Below are 17,217 nucleotides of genomic sequence, written 5' to 3'. Positions count from 1 at the left end.
ACGTAAAATTGTAATGTGCATTATTTTTCCAAACTAAATCCTTGAAATTTTTGTGAATGCATGTGTGTATATACATATTATATATGTATGTATACACATATATCTATAAATCATATCTATGTCAACACCATTTCCCTAAATATCATTCTCATTAATGAAAAAAGCAGTTCCCTATATGTAAATACAAATATCATGAAGATAACAGATTTTATCATGAACAACAGTGCCTAACACAATATCATTTGGTATGTTATTCTATCTTTTCTGCCTCTCAAATGAGGGAGGTGGCTTTCTAACTTACAAACACAACAACAAAACAGAATTCTCATCTTGTAATGGATATGAAATGCTGTGCAATACACCAAAGGATATTTGCACATTACACACTACTTGTACAATATAACTGATTCTCATCTCAAAACTTTCTGCAGTCTCCAAACAGCAATTCTAGCACTTCTGTAAAGCATATTATTTTGTGTTTGTGTGTATGTATGTGAGTATGAATGTGTGTGTATATGTATGTGTGATGAATGACCCACTTTCACGTTGTTACTAAAAGACACAAGTGGTAGCAGTTTGTTTTGGCACTGGGGTGGGTGGAGACACAAAAGTGAGAACTGAGTTGGAAAGATGTTGGAAACAGGACACAGTGTTTAGAGAAGAACAAGGCATTATTTGGGGCCAGCCATTTGAATTTTTCCATTGCCTATGTGGTCATTGTTAATATAAATTTCATGTCAACATATAAGTAATTCTTAAGATATTCCCTCAAGAAAAAAAGAGAGAGAAAACACATTTGGTTAGAACTCTTTTGTTTTATTCAGTTTTTAAACAAATTTTCAATTTAGCTTTTCTGTTTCATCAACCAGAATGTACTAGTAGTACAAAATGATAGGCCTCAGCATGGAATAATTCCTGAGATGATTCTTTTAAAGCTGGGAGCAGTAATAATCATCAAAAAGAACTTTCCATTCAAATCATAATCAGGCTACTGTTTTATTCAGGCATATATCAATCATCATTTTTAAATTTAATAGAATCAGTCATCATTTTTTCTTCGCAATATCATAAAAATTACACAGGTTACAGATAAATAAACTATAAAGCCATTTTTACATACTAAGAGTTTAATCACAGGTATCTCAATCCTTATACTGGCCTTTATACTTCAATGATTTGAGTACATGAACCATAAAACCCTGTCAATATCATCTGTAATATGGTTTTCTACTAGAGAGCTGAAATAGATGACTTAAAATATTATATTCTGTTGATCTGTGGATGTTGTTAGTACAACATGACATAACTATGTTCATAAAACTTCCACACATGCAGCTCAGTTTCTATGCTGGAACATTTGAATCTTCTATTTTCATTATAGATTGACAGATCAAGGCTCATTAACATTTCTATCTCAATTAAGTTAAAAAGAGATTTGCAAATCTGAAATGCAATAGGATTCCAAAAGCAGTTGGGGGCCAAAAATGGGTGAAAAATGCAAGTCTTAAATCTGTTTAGTCATCTCTAGATGAAATATTTAGTCAAGTGGAGGAAAAACAAAAGGAATATCTAAAGTTCACTGGATCCTATTACATAGCAATTCAGCTAAGGAAAGTCACCAGAGAACTATGAACTTAGCTTTGGGAAAAAAAAAGTTCCAGATTCTGAAGACCCACACATCCTTTGAGCATTAAGTTAAATGTGTGGTATACTACACATTGGCATTTTTATAAGTACAAAAGAAAAATTGATCCCACAACAAAAAGATTTTATTAAAACTGGTCTGTGTTTTAAAAAAAACATAATAATATTAGAAAATAACAGAATTGAGCCCAGAGTTAAGTTCAAAACTTAACATTTAGAAACATTAAAGCCATTTAAATTAGTGGAATATTGTCAGTGAACCAATATACCTTTTTTTGAAGAAGGAAACTAGACACTTTGATGAAACTTTATAGATAAATATTCAACTTATGAAATATAATTTATATTAAACTGAATCTACATTTTCTTATAAAAACTCATATTTGGATTTAAAATTTTAAATGCAAGGGCTACTTTCATGTTTATTTTGAATTCCCTTATGTAATAATTTAATGTTGAAATAGCTATCTATTACTCAGTATTACCTTAGTAAGTAGCCCAGGTAAATTCGAGGTTATGAATGTATTAATCATGTTTGGCTATTACATTAAACAATAACAACAAAGAGTAATATTGTTTTGAATCTGTGAATAGAATTCAGATCATTATTGATAAGCAGAATTACATTAAACCCATGTGTCATGAACCTATAAACTAAATGAGAAGCTCTCTATATTAAATTCATCTCAATATTTCAAGGATTTTCTGGAATCATACTACAGGAATACAGAAAGAATTGAGAAGTCTACATTATAGATGAGAAATAAGATGTTTTCACCAGACATGAAAATTGTAAAATGTGTAAAATTCTACAAATTAAATACAGTACTAACAAAAAAACAGTTGGTAACATGAACAGATACCCACAGATTTCTTTGGAATAAACCATTTGCCATATGTTTTGAGTGCTGAAGACTGAAGAACTAGTTGGAAGCTCTCGACTTCTTTTTGCCACCTCCCCATCCACCACTGAACTGTACAGGATTATCACAGAAGGATATGCGTTCTCTTTTAGAAGGTCGTGTATTTGTTATCATTGGTGAAAATACTTCCTTAATTGAATGACCTAGGCAGTGATATCAAATGTACACTTTCACTTAACATAACTCAAGTAAAATTATATTTTAAAGCAAGAAATATACTTAGTCAACAGCATGCATTTGAAAACTCTATTATCCCTGAGTTTAACACAAGTGTCTTTGTTAAGTTTTTGTTCGCTAAGTAATTTAATCAAGATTGTCATATGTAAGTGAAACAGAACAAATTGATTCTAAAAAATCAACTAGATATAACAGTTGCCTTTTACTACAGATCAAAATGTGGATGTTACCAAGACTATCAAATGATAAAACATATTAATATATTTATGGTATCTTTTCAATAGGTTAAATTTATATAATTGCTTACTAAAAGTAATAAAGAATATGTTCAATGTTTTAGAAATAATCTTACTGAATTATTAAATTAAGGCTTTTGGGGAAAATAATTTGGGTAAAATGAAAAAAAAAACACTTAAGATGTAGGACGTACTATGCAGGTCTTTCAGAGCCTTGGTTTTAAAAATGAAGGAAATTAGGTAAGCGCAATAATTGCTATAAAGACTGCCTTTATGGTTGCATTACAATGATAGTGAGATGTGAAACATTTTATAGGATAAAAAGGGGAAGAAATTACTGTTTATCATCAATGAAGTTAGAAATTATCCATAGAAAAGTAACAAAAACCATGAGTGGCTAGTGGATTGGAATGTTTCACCCACCAAGAACACAAGGTGCCATATCAAAATTACTATTACAGAACTACTCTCATCTGCTTCAAATCTCCTAAGGATGAAGCAAGAGCACAGGGTTTTCTCTGTGGGGAAATGGCCTGAAAAGGAGCAGACTGAAGCATTCCAGAGTTTCCCTAGAACTGGCTTCAGGCAAAGGTTCAAACCACATCACACTCCATTATGATGCTTTTTTCTTTTCAGTTTAAAGGAGAAAAAAATGTCTCTTTAGATTAACGTATGTCCATCTGAAAATTAATTATGAAAAATGTATCAGAATAGAACAGCAAGCAAACATGAAACCATTTGTCCATGAAACGTGTTTGTGATTTTAAAATTTGGTTTAGCATGATGAAAAATATGGGCTGTAAGAGCTTATTTTCTGTTTAAAATCGCAACATAAACAGAATATTGCTTTGGTTTTCAGTCTTAAAACTGATTAGGAAAACAAATCCAAAGGAGTTTGTGAGCTTTTGTGAAGGGTGTGTATTTTGTCATTTAGTCTCCAAAGAGATCATTATTGAAAAGTAGGACAGAAAGCTAAAGGCTACCATTTTAGGAATGGGCATAGAGGAAAGAAAGAGGTAACTGTCCATGGCTACAAGCCAAAGACTGCATGGGATTTGGATAGAGTAAAGAGGAAGGAGTTTGGAAACTTTTTATTACTGGAATGCCTGAATGTGATCTCTAACAGCCTAGACAAATGACCGCTGATGTTGGATTCTCTCTGTGGCCAGACTTATTCTGCATTGAGCCACTCTCTTATTAGTCTTATTAGAAGGGAATTGCAAAGCTGCAAGAACTCCTGAAAGCAGCAAGAATATGACTGGACATAAAGCAAGAACTAGATGATAAAGTTAGTAGCCTAAAGATCATTAATGAAGCTTCTCGAAAGTTTATTTTCCTCTTACCATTTATATATTGAAAAAAAGCTATTCAACTTAATCTATAGCATGGAATGGCTAGTTTGGTCCTTTAACAACAACAAATTGTCACCTCACTACTGTAGTTAAAATTTATTGATGGACAAATTTACTTGAGTGGCAAGTATGTTTTTTATGAGAACACAGTTCATGGGAGGACTCTAGAGATGATGTTATGATACTTTTATGATTAGTGAATACTTATTTAAGATGACAAGAGATTAGTAAGAGTAAGTAAATGTTCACAAATGATAGCACAGACATTTTGTTTAAAAAGAGAAAGCTAAATCAAGTTGTTTTTGCAAGCATCATTTAAGGAAATAGTAGAAATAAGTATTTATGAAGTTAAAGTTCATTCTTTATCAGTTCATTATTGGTTGATTTTGATAATGAAACTATTTTTAAAGAAACTATCGTAATGTAAAATATATTACTTAAGGATTTAGTTCTTAATATAAGTTTTTAAAATTAATTATACAATTTTTATTATTTTTAATATAAGTTTTTGATCATAGATGTATGTATGTGGGACAAAGTATTGAAATCAATTCTAAATATTTCTAAAGCAATCATTTGAAAATAAATAGGCTGAAGTTCCTAAAACAGCTTGAAAAATGAAACAAATATTAAACTAGTATTTTATCTTGTTTTTGCATTCTGACAGGCTTCCTCACTAACTAGGAACTCACCATATAGTACATTTTTTCCCCTAACTACATTTTATAGTTTTGTTAGTTTGGAGCTGCTGAGAAACCCCTTACATCTATTTGTACTTATCCACACTATACACTTCAATTTAAAAAAGCAGTGTGTAAATTTTCCTTGTACAGTATAATTTCTTCAATAAGTAATAACTATAATTTTTAGATTATAATATATTACAAGACAGCTTTATAGCAATTTTGAAGTATATTTTCAGTGGAATTAAAAATACGTAGGAAATTAATATAAAAAAGAAATGAATGATTATATGGTATATATAGTGCTTTGACCAGAACCAAATTTCAGTGTGATAAAAACCCTGAATTTTATTGTTCTGTTATGTTTAAATGAACAATTTTGATCACTAATCAATACAGTGTATTCCCCCATTGCTTTAGCAAGAGTCTTTTTATTATCATATAAACTCTCAAATCACTAGACCTAGAAAACCAATTGAGGAGTAAAACAACATATCTATGAAGGAATCACATATTGGCATTCATTGTAAAGTCATTACTTTTTCCTATGATTACTCTAGAAATGAAAAAAGAAAATAAAAAGCAATTTGATACAGTCAATATATAATCATTCTAAAATTACTCACGTGAAAATAAAATAGCAAGAGACTCTTACTTCAAAAACAACATTAGTAAACCTACTGATGCATTTCCTAAATAGAAAAATTACAGTTAAAGGAACTTTGACAGCAAGTGCTGTTTTTTTTTCTTCCTGCAACATTGTTATAGATTTTCATTAAAAAAATCAGCTGTCTATTTGTAAGTGATCACAGAAAGCAACCAATTGGACCCATCCATTTGTGCTGAAAGTATAACTATTCGCCTTTACTAAGAAGTCACATATAATCTATGATTTGCTCAAGATCTGCTTGGGTCCTTTAAAAAATATTTTTTTTTACCCCTTTAAATCCTTGGTCCTTTAGCAAATGTCAAGGTCTATATAGGCTATGTTTTGATAAGTAATTTGATATGCAAAATGCTTTGAATGACTTGAATGACTCTCCTGGTCTGTTAAAAAGAAACCTGTTAAACAGTTCAAAATAGAAATCTCATGAAGTGTAGTAATACGTCATTGGATTCCCATCAATATACCCAACACTATGGGTATAACAACTATTTCAAAGGACTTCCCATATTGTACTACTTAGCAGCAGATACAGAAAAAAAGCAACACTTTAATGAAAGTGACCAGAACAAATTTTTAGCAGCAAAGCATTTACATCAATTTAAGTACTATAAATTAGTTGCACTGGGCACATTAAGGGTTGATACATAGTACAATATTTAAAAGGTAGTCATTTTATAAGATTATTTCTATATTCAACCTTAAATAAGAAATACCATTTAGAATGAACATTCATATGGATACATTTAAAGCTAATGCTAAGAGAAAAAAATAAAATAATCCACAGATTGTTGAATCTATATGTAAATTTTGTCAATGTAGTTTTGCTTGTTCATGAGATTTTTATCAGTAAAGATTTGTGTAGGTTACAAAATTAAATATATGAATAAAGAGTTAAATGTTAAAAATGGTAGTTGTCACTGCTCAATTGGTTGAAATTGAACAATGACAATTGTAATTATTTTTATCATTTATGAGTAAATAAATGCAAAATAGTTGTTTTACCCTACCCTAAAATATCCATAATATTTGTTATCAATGTTAACAATTGAGATGTCTATTTTTAATTTAATTTTGATTCTAATATTGTCAACTGTGCTATCAAAAAAATACCTAACATACATAACATGATGATACACATCTATTTCAAAAAAATCCTAATGAGCATAAAAGCTAAAACATACCATATAGAATTGGGAATTCATTTTGTTAGACTTTATACAGATTTTTACTTTTCTATTTTGTCTTTTTTTGACCTCGTATAATAGCTCCTATTTATATTTGATCTAGACTCCTTGAGGTAATTATTCTCCCAGTTTTTACTGTTTGTAACACACTCCTACTGATTAGTTAAAATACCTGTAGCTCCATTTATACAGACAATACACTAGACTGAGTCTTCAAGAGTGTTCTGTTAAAGGTACTACCTTGTTCCTATAAATTCTGTGGTTTGTACAACTAATATTGTTCACCATTGCCTTTGTGATGTGTTTGAGGTTATGTAAATCAATATATATTTTGTCATTTGTTTTAGAATCATGCTGCCCTTCTCTAATGTGGCCTTTCTGCTGAAAATCATATGAAACTATTGTGGCTTTCTGACTTCTTGGTAATATACAGTTAACTTCTAAGTCAACTAAAGGATAACAAACAACTCATTTATGTAGGAGTAAACTTTTAACAACCAATAATCAATAGGGCATCAAGGCTATTTATTTTTTAGTCTACACTATTGGTTCTAAAACGAATTCTAAAACTCATCACATCAATGTCCCCTTTTTCTTGTCACTTTGGAAAGGCCTGTTGCCAATTCTTCCAATCATTTTTTTCTTACAGATTTCAATTCAGATTTCTATCTTATTTCACTGTATAAACAACTAACTTTTCAGACGTATCTGTAAAGAAAGAACAATAGCATAAATCAAAGTATTTTTTTCTAGGTTGATTTGCATATTCATTTGCAACTGCCTAGTTGTGACAAAACACTGCATTTCAACTTTTAATTATCCCCTCTCTCTCTTTTTGTTCCTTGTCAGTTAATTTTGCCAAAGTAAAATTTAGCAAAAACATGTATTCTAAAGAAATTCTATAATATTTATCATATACTTTAATATGTAGACATTAAAAATCCAGATTGGATTTTCCAGGTCACTTGGTGTCTTTGAAAGTTTTAATTTGTATGGTTACATTTATTCCCATAGTCAATCATCATGTATTTGTTTACTACCTATTATATGGCAGACACTGGTTTATTCCTTTCTTTCCATGGAGTTATCTTGTCAAGTTTCTTCTGTGAGCCAAATAATGTTAACTATCATACTGTCGTTGCTTTCCATGTGACTCTATTCTCTAAATTCCATCTTTCCAGCCCTCATATGGAACTAGTAGAAAACAAATACTTATTTCCACATTCCCAGATAGTGAAGACTTGTGGATAGACTTCCCAAAAATTTTTCATGGAAACTTTCATTATCCCCTTTCATGCTTATTAGTTCTTAGCAGGGAGACATTTGGCAACAATAAACATGACTAGCCTGAGGATTTATTATATTATTACACTTCAGTTTCATTCATTTGACAAATGCATTTCACATTTGACCATACACATTTATTTTTGCACCACATTAGCTAGTGTAAGAAATTGGTTTGAAAGCAGCAATAACAATAACCCAAAACTTTTGTAAACATTCAAAATAAAACACTTTATTTGAAAAAGAAAATAATCATGTAGGAAAGGGGCAAGAAGTAATACCATATCATTACAGTTAGAAAAATGGTGATTTAATCTATTAGCAATAGAGCATACATGTATGCTGTCCTCATAAAGGTTAATTTTGTTTTTCTTTTAAATAAATGTAGCTGACATATATACAACTAGTTCTCTCATGTATACAGACAAAAAATTGTCCTTCTCTGCATGTCAGTTGCTATTGAAGGAGCTACTGTTTTAAATCTATGAATATTATTCTATGGTTACTAAAAACTGTTATATTTAACTGTGTCTAAAATCATGGCTGTTTTATTAAAATGTCTCAGATCTTTGGAATGGACAGTATCACACTTTATTAAAGCACATCAAATCAACTACTATTTGTTACAGGAGTAGACTCATGTAATAAAGCTACATTAAGGTGCCCGTAGTGTGAATGCAATTAATATAGATGGCCCAGTCTTAGTCCCCTCCATATTTTAGAAGTAAAATGGTTAATGTTTGTTGGTTAAAGTTTTTTATGTACACATATAAATATAAGTGTGTGTATGTGACTACATGTGTGTGTGTGTGATGTTTCTTGGTCTGAAATTATTGCTCAGGGACTTCAAATAATCATGCTTAATCATTTAAGCAATAATACAAAACAATCAAAGTTTACATTTTACATTGTTAGAAATGAACTTTTGTTAACCGAAAGCCAATATAATAAACCAGTGAGATTTTCATGTAATTTCTTTACTGCTGAGCTCTAGCAAACTAAATATTTGAGATAAAGAGAATGAGGTAACCCAGATCTTATGATTGTATTTTATGATTTTACCTTGGCTACAATCTTTTTTTTTTATCTTAGGAAAGCTATAATTTCTACAGTGGAGTGAAGTTTCAATTGTGTGTGTGTGTGTGTGTGTGTGTGTGTGTGTGTATAGAGAGAGAGAGAGAGAGAGAGAGAGAGAGAGAGAGAGAGACAGAGACAGAGAGAGAGACAGAGAGAGACAGAGACAGAGAGAGACAGAGACAGAGAGAGAGACAGAGACAGAGACAGAGAGACGGGGAGAGAGAGAGAGACAGAGAGAGAGAGACAGAGAGAGAGAGAGAGACAGAGAGAGAGAGACAGAGAGAGAGAGACAGAGAGAGAGAGACAGAGAGAGAGAGAGAGAGAGAGAGAGAGAGAGGGAATGCACAATGCACTGATTCTAAGATTTGAACACAGGCTCTGGATTCAGTTTGAGCTATTTTGCTCAAGCCTCACCCTCCTCCTCTCTGTGACTATTTGAGCTCTACTTTTGGATTCTTTTTCAAGTGAAGATAGAGTTTCATGGATATTCCTGCCTGGGTTGGCTTCTAACTATGATCCTCAGAGATCATCCACCTGAGTATATAAGATTAGAGACAAGCCATGGGATTCTAACCTTCTGGATCCTGCCTGAAGTTTTATTGGAAAGGATCAGTTAATTTTGACTTTCACAATGTGGGAGAATTGAAATTGTATTTTGAATTGCAATTATCGTAGATGGCAAATACTAAGCAATTATTCTTGTAAAGGATTTTGCAGATAGACTAACACTTGCAAATGTGCCATGTAGTTAAAATATTATAATATATGTACAGAGATACACATATATTATATACATATGCATAAACTATATGCATACACTATACATGTACATATAATCACAATTTACTGTTAGAAACATAATTTTAATAACTAAATATGCTAAAAGTATACTTCGTGTATTGCTCATATGTTCTTATTGCCCACTTAGTCTTTAATTTCTTGCCAAGGTCATTTCACTCACATAATAACTTCACTGACAATATCACAAAAAGGAATAGGAGGAATCTGAGAAATTGTTCATCTAACCTGAGACCCCCATTTTACATTCATTGTTGCTTTCAGTGTCTTTTACAATTGTGCAGAATACATCACAATCCTCAGTTTAAACTCAAGAAAAATTGAGTAATGAGACAGTATTATGACAAAAATTATTTGCCCTAAGCAAACAAAAACAATCCACAATTAAAATTTGGCCTAAGCTCATATTGTTATAGTATCTCACTTTGTTATCTGATATATTGAATTTATTTGTATTTGGTTATTTGAAATTTGATAGGGAAGGGGGGAAAACCAAGACGAGTGGGGGGGTGTGGGGGGGATGGTAATGGGTACCAAGACATGTGAAAGGGTATCAATGTATGTGAATTAATGCACCTTCTATCTCGCAAATATCATGTAACCCTTTTACTAATCACAATAAAAAAAAAGCAAAAAAAAAGATTATAGGAGAAATAAAGCACAAGGAATAAAAAGCACAAAATCTTCATTTAAAAAAAAATAAAATTTGGCCTAAGGTTGAACAGACATGCTTCCCTCCCATCCTGGCTACTCAGGAGGTGGAGGCAGGAGCACAGAGATTTTAAGACCAACTAAGTCAAAGTTACAAAGACTCTCTTGAAAACAAAATTGTAATGAAAAGCTGAGACTTGACCCACAAACTTGAGGTTCTGGGTTCAATTTGCAGTTCTGCAGGACAAAAAGCCTGTGATTTTTGTATGACTAGAATTTGCCTTATATGAGATGTCTTTTTACTTTTTCCAGTCTTATGGCTTGAACTCAGAGCCTGAGCACTGTCCTTGGGCCTTCTCAAAGGTAGTGCTTTATCACCTGAACCACAGCACCTACTTCTGGCTTTTTCTGTATATTTGGTACTGAGGAAACCAACCCAGGGTTCTGTGTATGCTAGAAAAGTACTCTATCACTATACCACATACCCGGCCTGACAATATCTTATATAGTATTTAGGCATTTAATAGTCTTATGTAAAATCTTGGCCTCTAAAGCTAAAAATAAAGTATCTGTTTTAAAGGCAAAAAATAGAAGAGACAATGTTTCTAAATTTCCTTTAATGTAACTCTCCTTTCTCTCTCTCCCTTTCTTTCTTTCGCTCATAGTCTTAATCACCCATTTTTAAAACTAGGAATTATTTCATCTAAAGGCTTTTTAAAGCTGGGTGCTGGTGGCTCACAACTGTAATCTTTTTTTTCCATTTTTAAAATTGTAATTAATAGAAGGCTTACATTATATTCACCAAATAGAAGGTGCATTACTTCACAAACATTGATACATTTTCTCATGTTTTGATCCCCATTTCCTTCCCCTCACCCCCATCCCTCATATTGTTTCCCCCCCTTCCTTATCCCATTTCAAATAACCAAATAAACATATATACAATATATCAGATATCAAGGTAAGATACTGTAACAATACGAGATAACCAAGGGATAGCAAAAGAGATGAGAAATAACATACTACATTAAGGACAACAATCACTCATTATATGGCTTTGGTTTCTATATCCTGGGGGTCCTTTCATTTAGCATCATCCTACATGGCCTTATGTATCTAGGTTTTGCTCTATTGTAAACCTCTGCTAGGAGAGCCCAAGGTTTATACTAATCATGACAAATGATCACACTTATAATCTTAGCCTCTCGGGAGGCTGAGATCCGAAAATTGCAGTCTTATTTCCAACTAACCACCAAAAAACTAGAAATGGCTATGTGGCTTAAAGTGTAAGAGTGCTAGTCTTGGCTTGAGAGTAAAGCTACTAAGTCCTGAGTTCAACACAAGGACTCACACCAAAGTAAAACAGCAACCACAAATCCACAGCAGCAGCAACAACAACAAAACTCTTTTTAAGACAGTCACCAGTGGATCACTCCTGTAATCCAAACCACTCAAGAGGCTCAGATCTGAGGATCATCTAAACCAGCCCAGGCAGCCAGATTGAAGAAGCTCGTATCTCCAATTAATTACCAAATAGTCTGAGTGAAGGCTTGGCTCTCATGAGTGGTAGAGCATTAGCCTTGCGCACAAAAAGCTTAGGGAAAGAAATCAGGCCCTGAGTTTAAGCCTCAAAACTGACATTAAAAATTAAAACATAAATAAATTAGACTTTTATAACCTCTAGTTACTTACCTCACTGGCTTTCTGTGTACCTCTCAGCATATTTGTAAAATTGTTGTTGCTAGAAATTCTACAGCTGTTCAATGAATAATACAATCTTTGATTGAAATTGGCTCTCATATAAACATATATATAACATTCAAAATGTTAACAGCAGTGTCTCCTATAAGCATAGCAAAATAGATATCAAATAATAGAGATTTCTATGTGTCATTTTCTTTAATATAATATTTGAAGACACTGCATCAGAATTATATATCAATTTGGATTTTCACAGGGGCCACATAAAAGCAAAATACAGTATAAATATATTTTGAAAAGCATGTCAGCATGGAAATGATTAAGAATAACTTATACTTGCTTGAAATGTAATACATTTCTAACATTAAAAAGGAAAAATTATTTGTAAATTTAAGTTATGGATTTTGAGTGATGGTAGGAAGAATAAGAATTGTTCAAATATTTAGGATATTGAACTACTGAAAAAAATGGATATTTTAAGAATCATGTATGCTTAAAAGAAGGCAGTAGAAAACTTGTAGTCATGGTCCATTAGTATACCAAAATTACCCACAAAATACCTGTTCTTTTCTTTAATTTTAGGTTTCCTAATTAATAACCTATATAACTGTGAATCAAATTTAAGTAAAAAAGACATAGAGCTATTCTTTCTTTCATACATTCTTATATCCCATAAATTCAAAACCTGACATTTCTCTTAAAGAGGATAGTTATCTGTTGTATTATTCCTTTCTTCCAATACAATATTATATGTATATATACATAACTTTGATAGATTTTCATAATTACTTTTAGAATAACTTATTTTTCAATTATACTTGTAAGCCTTACCTAGTTCTCCCTTTCATTTTTTATAACTCATATTCAACTTCTAAGAAAATCACATCTAAGTATTTTATGAAATGTGAAATATCTTTTCAGTAAGAATACTTTTTTCTCTTTTCTCTGAACATATATTGGGACATTTATAGGTCTACTATTAAGTATCATAGTTTACTGCTGAACTAATATATCTCATTAGATATGTGAAATCTTGGAATAACTGCTAGCTTTCTAGAAGTCAATTCGATTTTATAAAATAACAGCTATTTCTCACAGAGGGTAGAATTTTCTGTTTCTACCATCAGAAAACATTTAAAGAAAATATTTTATTTTTCCTCTGTACATTAATTATAGCTTGCTAAAGTAATTAGAGACTATTTAAACACTGTTTGAAGTCAGATTCATTTAGACATATTCTTACATGGAGAAAAACTTTTGTTATGAACATAATTTTCATGAAATATCAGAAACAATCACTTCTGTTACTTTTTTTAGTTGGGAATTTATCATATGTGAAGTTTTGCTTTAGTTGTAGAATTATTTAATTAGAAAGCTACATGTATGCTTTGATCTCTGTCATGTTTAATAGTTTCTCCCTCTTCTCATGAGTCCCACATATACAAATATATACATGTACATGCATACACATATTTATTTATCTAATTCTCATTGCAATATTTGCATAATGGGCAAAGCATACTTAAATACTTTACAAAGACCATACATATGAGAAAAGGGTTTCACATTTAAATTGAGTTTACTCCTAATTTTCTGTATTCCAAGCCAAACTGCTTTTGATCTAAATTTACATAGGAGTTACAACTGGTTTAACAAAGATCACAGACAAGCTGGTGAAGAGGAAAATGCTTATGATGTATAAGAGTTCTCAGTTTGTAAATATATATTCTTACTGTGTGTATACTTTCACTGAGTTTAAAATGAAATTGGCACATTAGGAATAATTTACTTTTGTGTATGTCATCATTCCCATGAGATCTATATTATATTTTCCCAGTCATTCCTACATTATAGTGTTCTTCAATTGATGACATGGAAATAACTTTAAAATAGCAACAAAACTAGCTGGTCAATGGCAGTTCATGTAATTCTAGCTATTCAGGAGGCTGAGATCAGAGGATAACAGTTCAAAGCCGGCCTGGACAGGAAAGTCCATGAAACTTTTATCTACAAGAAGTAGTTCTGTGATTCAAGTGGTAGAGGCCAGCCTTAAGCAATTAGGAGCTCTAGGACAGCACTCAAGCTCAGAGATCAAGCAGTAGTTTTGGCAAAACAACAATAAACAAAAAAAACATCAAACAGTAATGATAGAATGATATGAATGTGTATTTGACAATTTCATTGTGTGTGTGTGTGCGTGCATGTGTGTGTGTGTGTGTGTGTGTGTGTGTGTGTGTGTGTGTGTTTTACTGGAGTTTGAACTCAGAGCATGTCACTTGCTAGGAAGATAGTCTACCACTTGAACCATGTCCCCAGCTTTCAAGCATTCTTATGTTTTCTATCACTTTCATTCAGACACATTTTATATTCTAAAATGAAATATATAGAATAATACAATAATTTGCTTCCAGCTGCAAATCTCTTCTAAAGAGGAGAAACTGAATTCATTTTCCTGTAGTTATTTTTCATATATAATCATAATTTACACATACACATGTACACATTGTGAGTATATATGTTATAATCAGAAAGCAATGAAATAAATATAGGACTTCCTAGGCTCCCATTAAACCATAAACATCAGATCTCAGTCTCCTAAATGTTTAGGATTATAGTCATAAGCTATGAGCTACTGGGGGGCCTATCTGGTATCTACCTCTCAATTGAATTATAGTATGAATTTATATTACTATATAAAGCTCCATATATTGAAAGCTCCATGATGGCTAGAAATCTGATGGTGATACTTGTGTCCTCACCCTTATTTAATTCATAGAACATATATACAATATAATAATAATAATAATAATAATAATAATAATAATAATAATGACTGGGAGGGGGTGGGGGAAGGGAAATGGGGACAAAAACATGAGAAGGGGTATCAATGTGTGAGAAGTAATTCACCCACTCCCTGACAAATGTAACTGTAACCCCTCTATACATAAAGAAAGATAGAAAAAAGAATAATAAATAAATATTATATATATTTATAAAAAAAGGCCAGGATTGGTTCACATAGCTGGGATTTATGCAGAGGTACTTCATGCCCCTCTTGTTTGAAAAAACTTACTTAGAGGAAAATTCTTTAATATGGCTAGATCATCTCTTTAATGCTTATAAAAATTTGGGGCATCAAATACCCTTAGAAACTATGGCACTTATTATTGAATATAGGTCAAATTTTCTAGCCTCTTTTAGCACAGCCTGCCTCCCACTAGGAAGTTATGTCAAGATACTCTCTCTTTTATATCCATCTAAAGGATGACATGTTTCTTCCTTCCTTCCTTCCTTCCTTCCTTCTTTCCATCTTCCTTCCTTCTTTCTTCCTTCCTTGCTTCCTCACTCCCTCCCTCCCTCTCTCCCCTTTTTCATATTATACATGTATGTGCATATATATGCATATATACATATATTACATTCCCTGACCTCCTGGAAAATGTTGACTGGATTTCATCACGAGTATTCTTTCTAATGTATGACAATCTTACTTTAACATCTGCAACCATTTATCAGTCTAAATCTCATATGTACAGTTTGGAAAGATGTCCATAGAGAATTAATAGAAATGGTTTTTACTTGTTTTACAAAAGAACAATGTCTATTAAAAACCAAAATAGAGCTCTACCACCTGAGCCTCAGCACCACTTCTGGCTTTTTTCTATGTATGTAGTACCGAGGAATTGAACCCCGGTCTTCGTGCATGTTAGGCAAGCACTCTACCACTAGGCCAAACTCCTGGCCCTATAGTTATTCTTTTAATGAAGTATCTGTATGTGTTGAGTACATATAAATTACTTTTTTGTTTTCTTAATGATTTCTAGCACATTGTAGACATGCTATTATGATGTATGATGCTTCAAAAAATTTGTGGTGATGTACTTTAAACTCTAGGTTTTGTACCTATCAGACAACTACTGTTCTACCTGAGCTATGTCCTCAGCTCATTTTGATTTTAATAGGAGATAACAAAATATGGAGGCCACCCTTGACAATGAAGCTATTTAGGCTTCCCATGGAGCTGTAATGACAAACAGAGATACCACGCTTTGCTCTTTTATTGGTTGATATGAAGTTTCATAAACTTTGTGTCTGGTATGGCTTTGAATAATGATCTACATGATATCTATTTTCAAAATAGCTAAGGAATATAGTGGTTAGATGGGTACATCATCTAAAAGCTAAAGACATATTCAATATTTAATTCTTAAATTATGAAATAAAATGGATATTTATATATGCATGCGTATACAATTACACATAGCTAGACATATAAGGAAATTTCGCATACAGAGAATTCTTGCCTTGAAATTTTAACTTTACATTACCAGAATATTCTCTTACATCTTGCAAGAAGCCGTACTGGTCACTTTTTTTTGAAATCTACTTTTGTTTTAGTTAGCACCATGTCACTCAATGTGTATAAAATATTAGCACAATGGATAACCAATATTTACCTGAAAGTTATTCTGTCAACATGTGAGAGACAGTGTGTAATATCAGAAGATATTCACAATTATTCAACTCTTCATGTAGATATTTTCAGAGGGTCTTTGTTGCTTATTAATAATTAATAGGGGAATTCAAGCTTCATACTTTATTAACTTATCTAACACTAGCCATCCTTTTCAATTCAATTTTATACTAAATTACTTCAATATATTGAACCCTCTGCTAATTTGTGTGTGTGTGTGTGTGTGTGTGTGTGTGGTAGTAAGAGACAAATTTGTTAAATTCTTAAACTGTATCTAGAGTAACTGTGAAAATGAATAATAAATCCAAAAGATAATTATATATGATTTTTAAAGTTATTAAATTCCTCCTGCAAAATTCATGCTTT

At 31.8% G+C, this 17,217-nt stretch overlaps 1 protein-coding gene across 1 annotated transcript in view; it reads right to left on the bottom strand.

Moving 5' to 3' along the window:
• Nucleotides 1-2,552: 2,552 nt before the first annotated feature.
• The window catches only part of Lrriq1 (leucine rich repeats and IQ motif containing 1), a 130,132-nt gene continuing 115,467 nt past the window's right edge, over nucleotides 2,553-17,217 (bottom strand). Inside the window, exon 28 of the mRNA XM_090328339.1 lies at nucleotides 2,553-2,710. Within this exon, the coding sequence (XP_090184465.1) occupies nucleotides 2,568-2,710 (143 nt within the window). The 3' untranslated portion in view covers nucleotides 2,553-2,567. The remainder of the gene's footprint in view (nucleotides 2,711-17,217) is intronic.

Source organism: Megascapheus bottae, chromosome 2, assembly GCF_031878675.1.
Source record: "Megascapheus bottae isolate mThoBot1 chromosome 2, mThoBot2.hap1, whole genome shotgun sequence".
NCBI lineage: Eukaryota > Metazoa > Chordata > Mammalia > Rodentia > Geomyidae > Megascapheus > Megascapheus bottae.
This window is presented reverse-complemented; position numbering and strand designations above follow the sequence as displayed.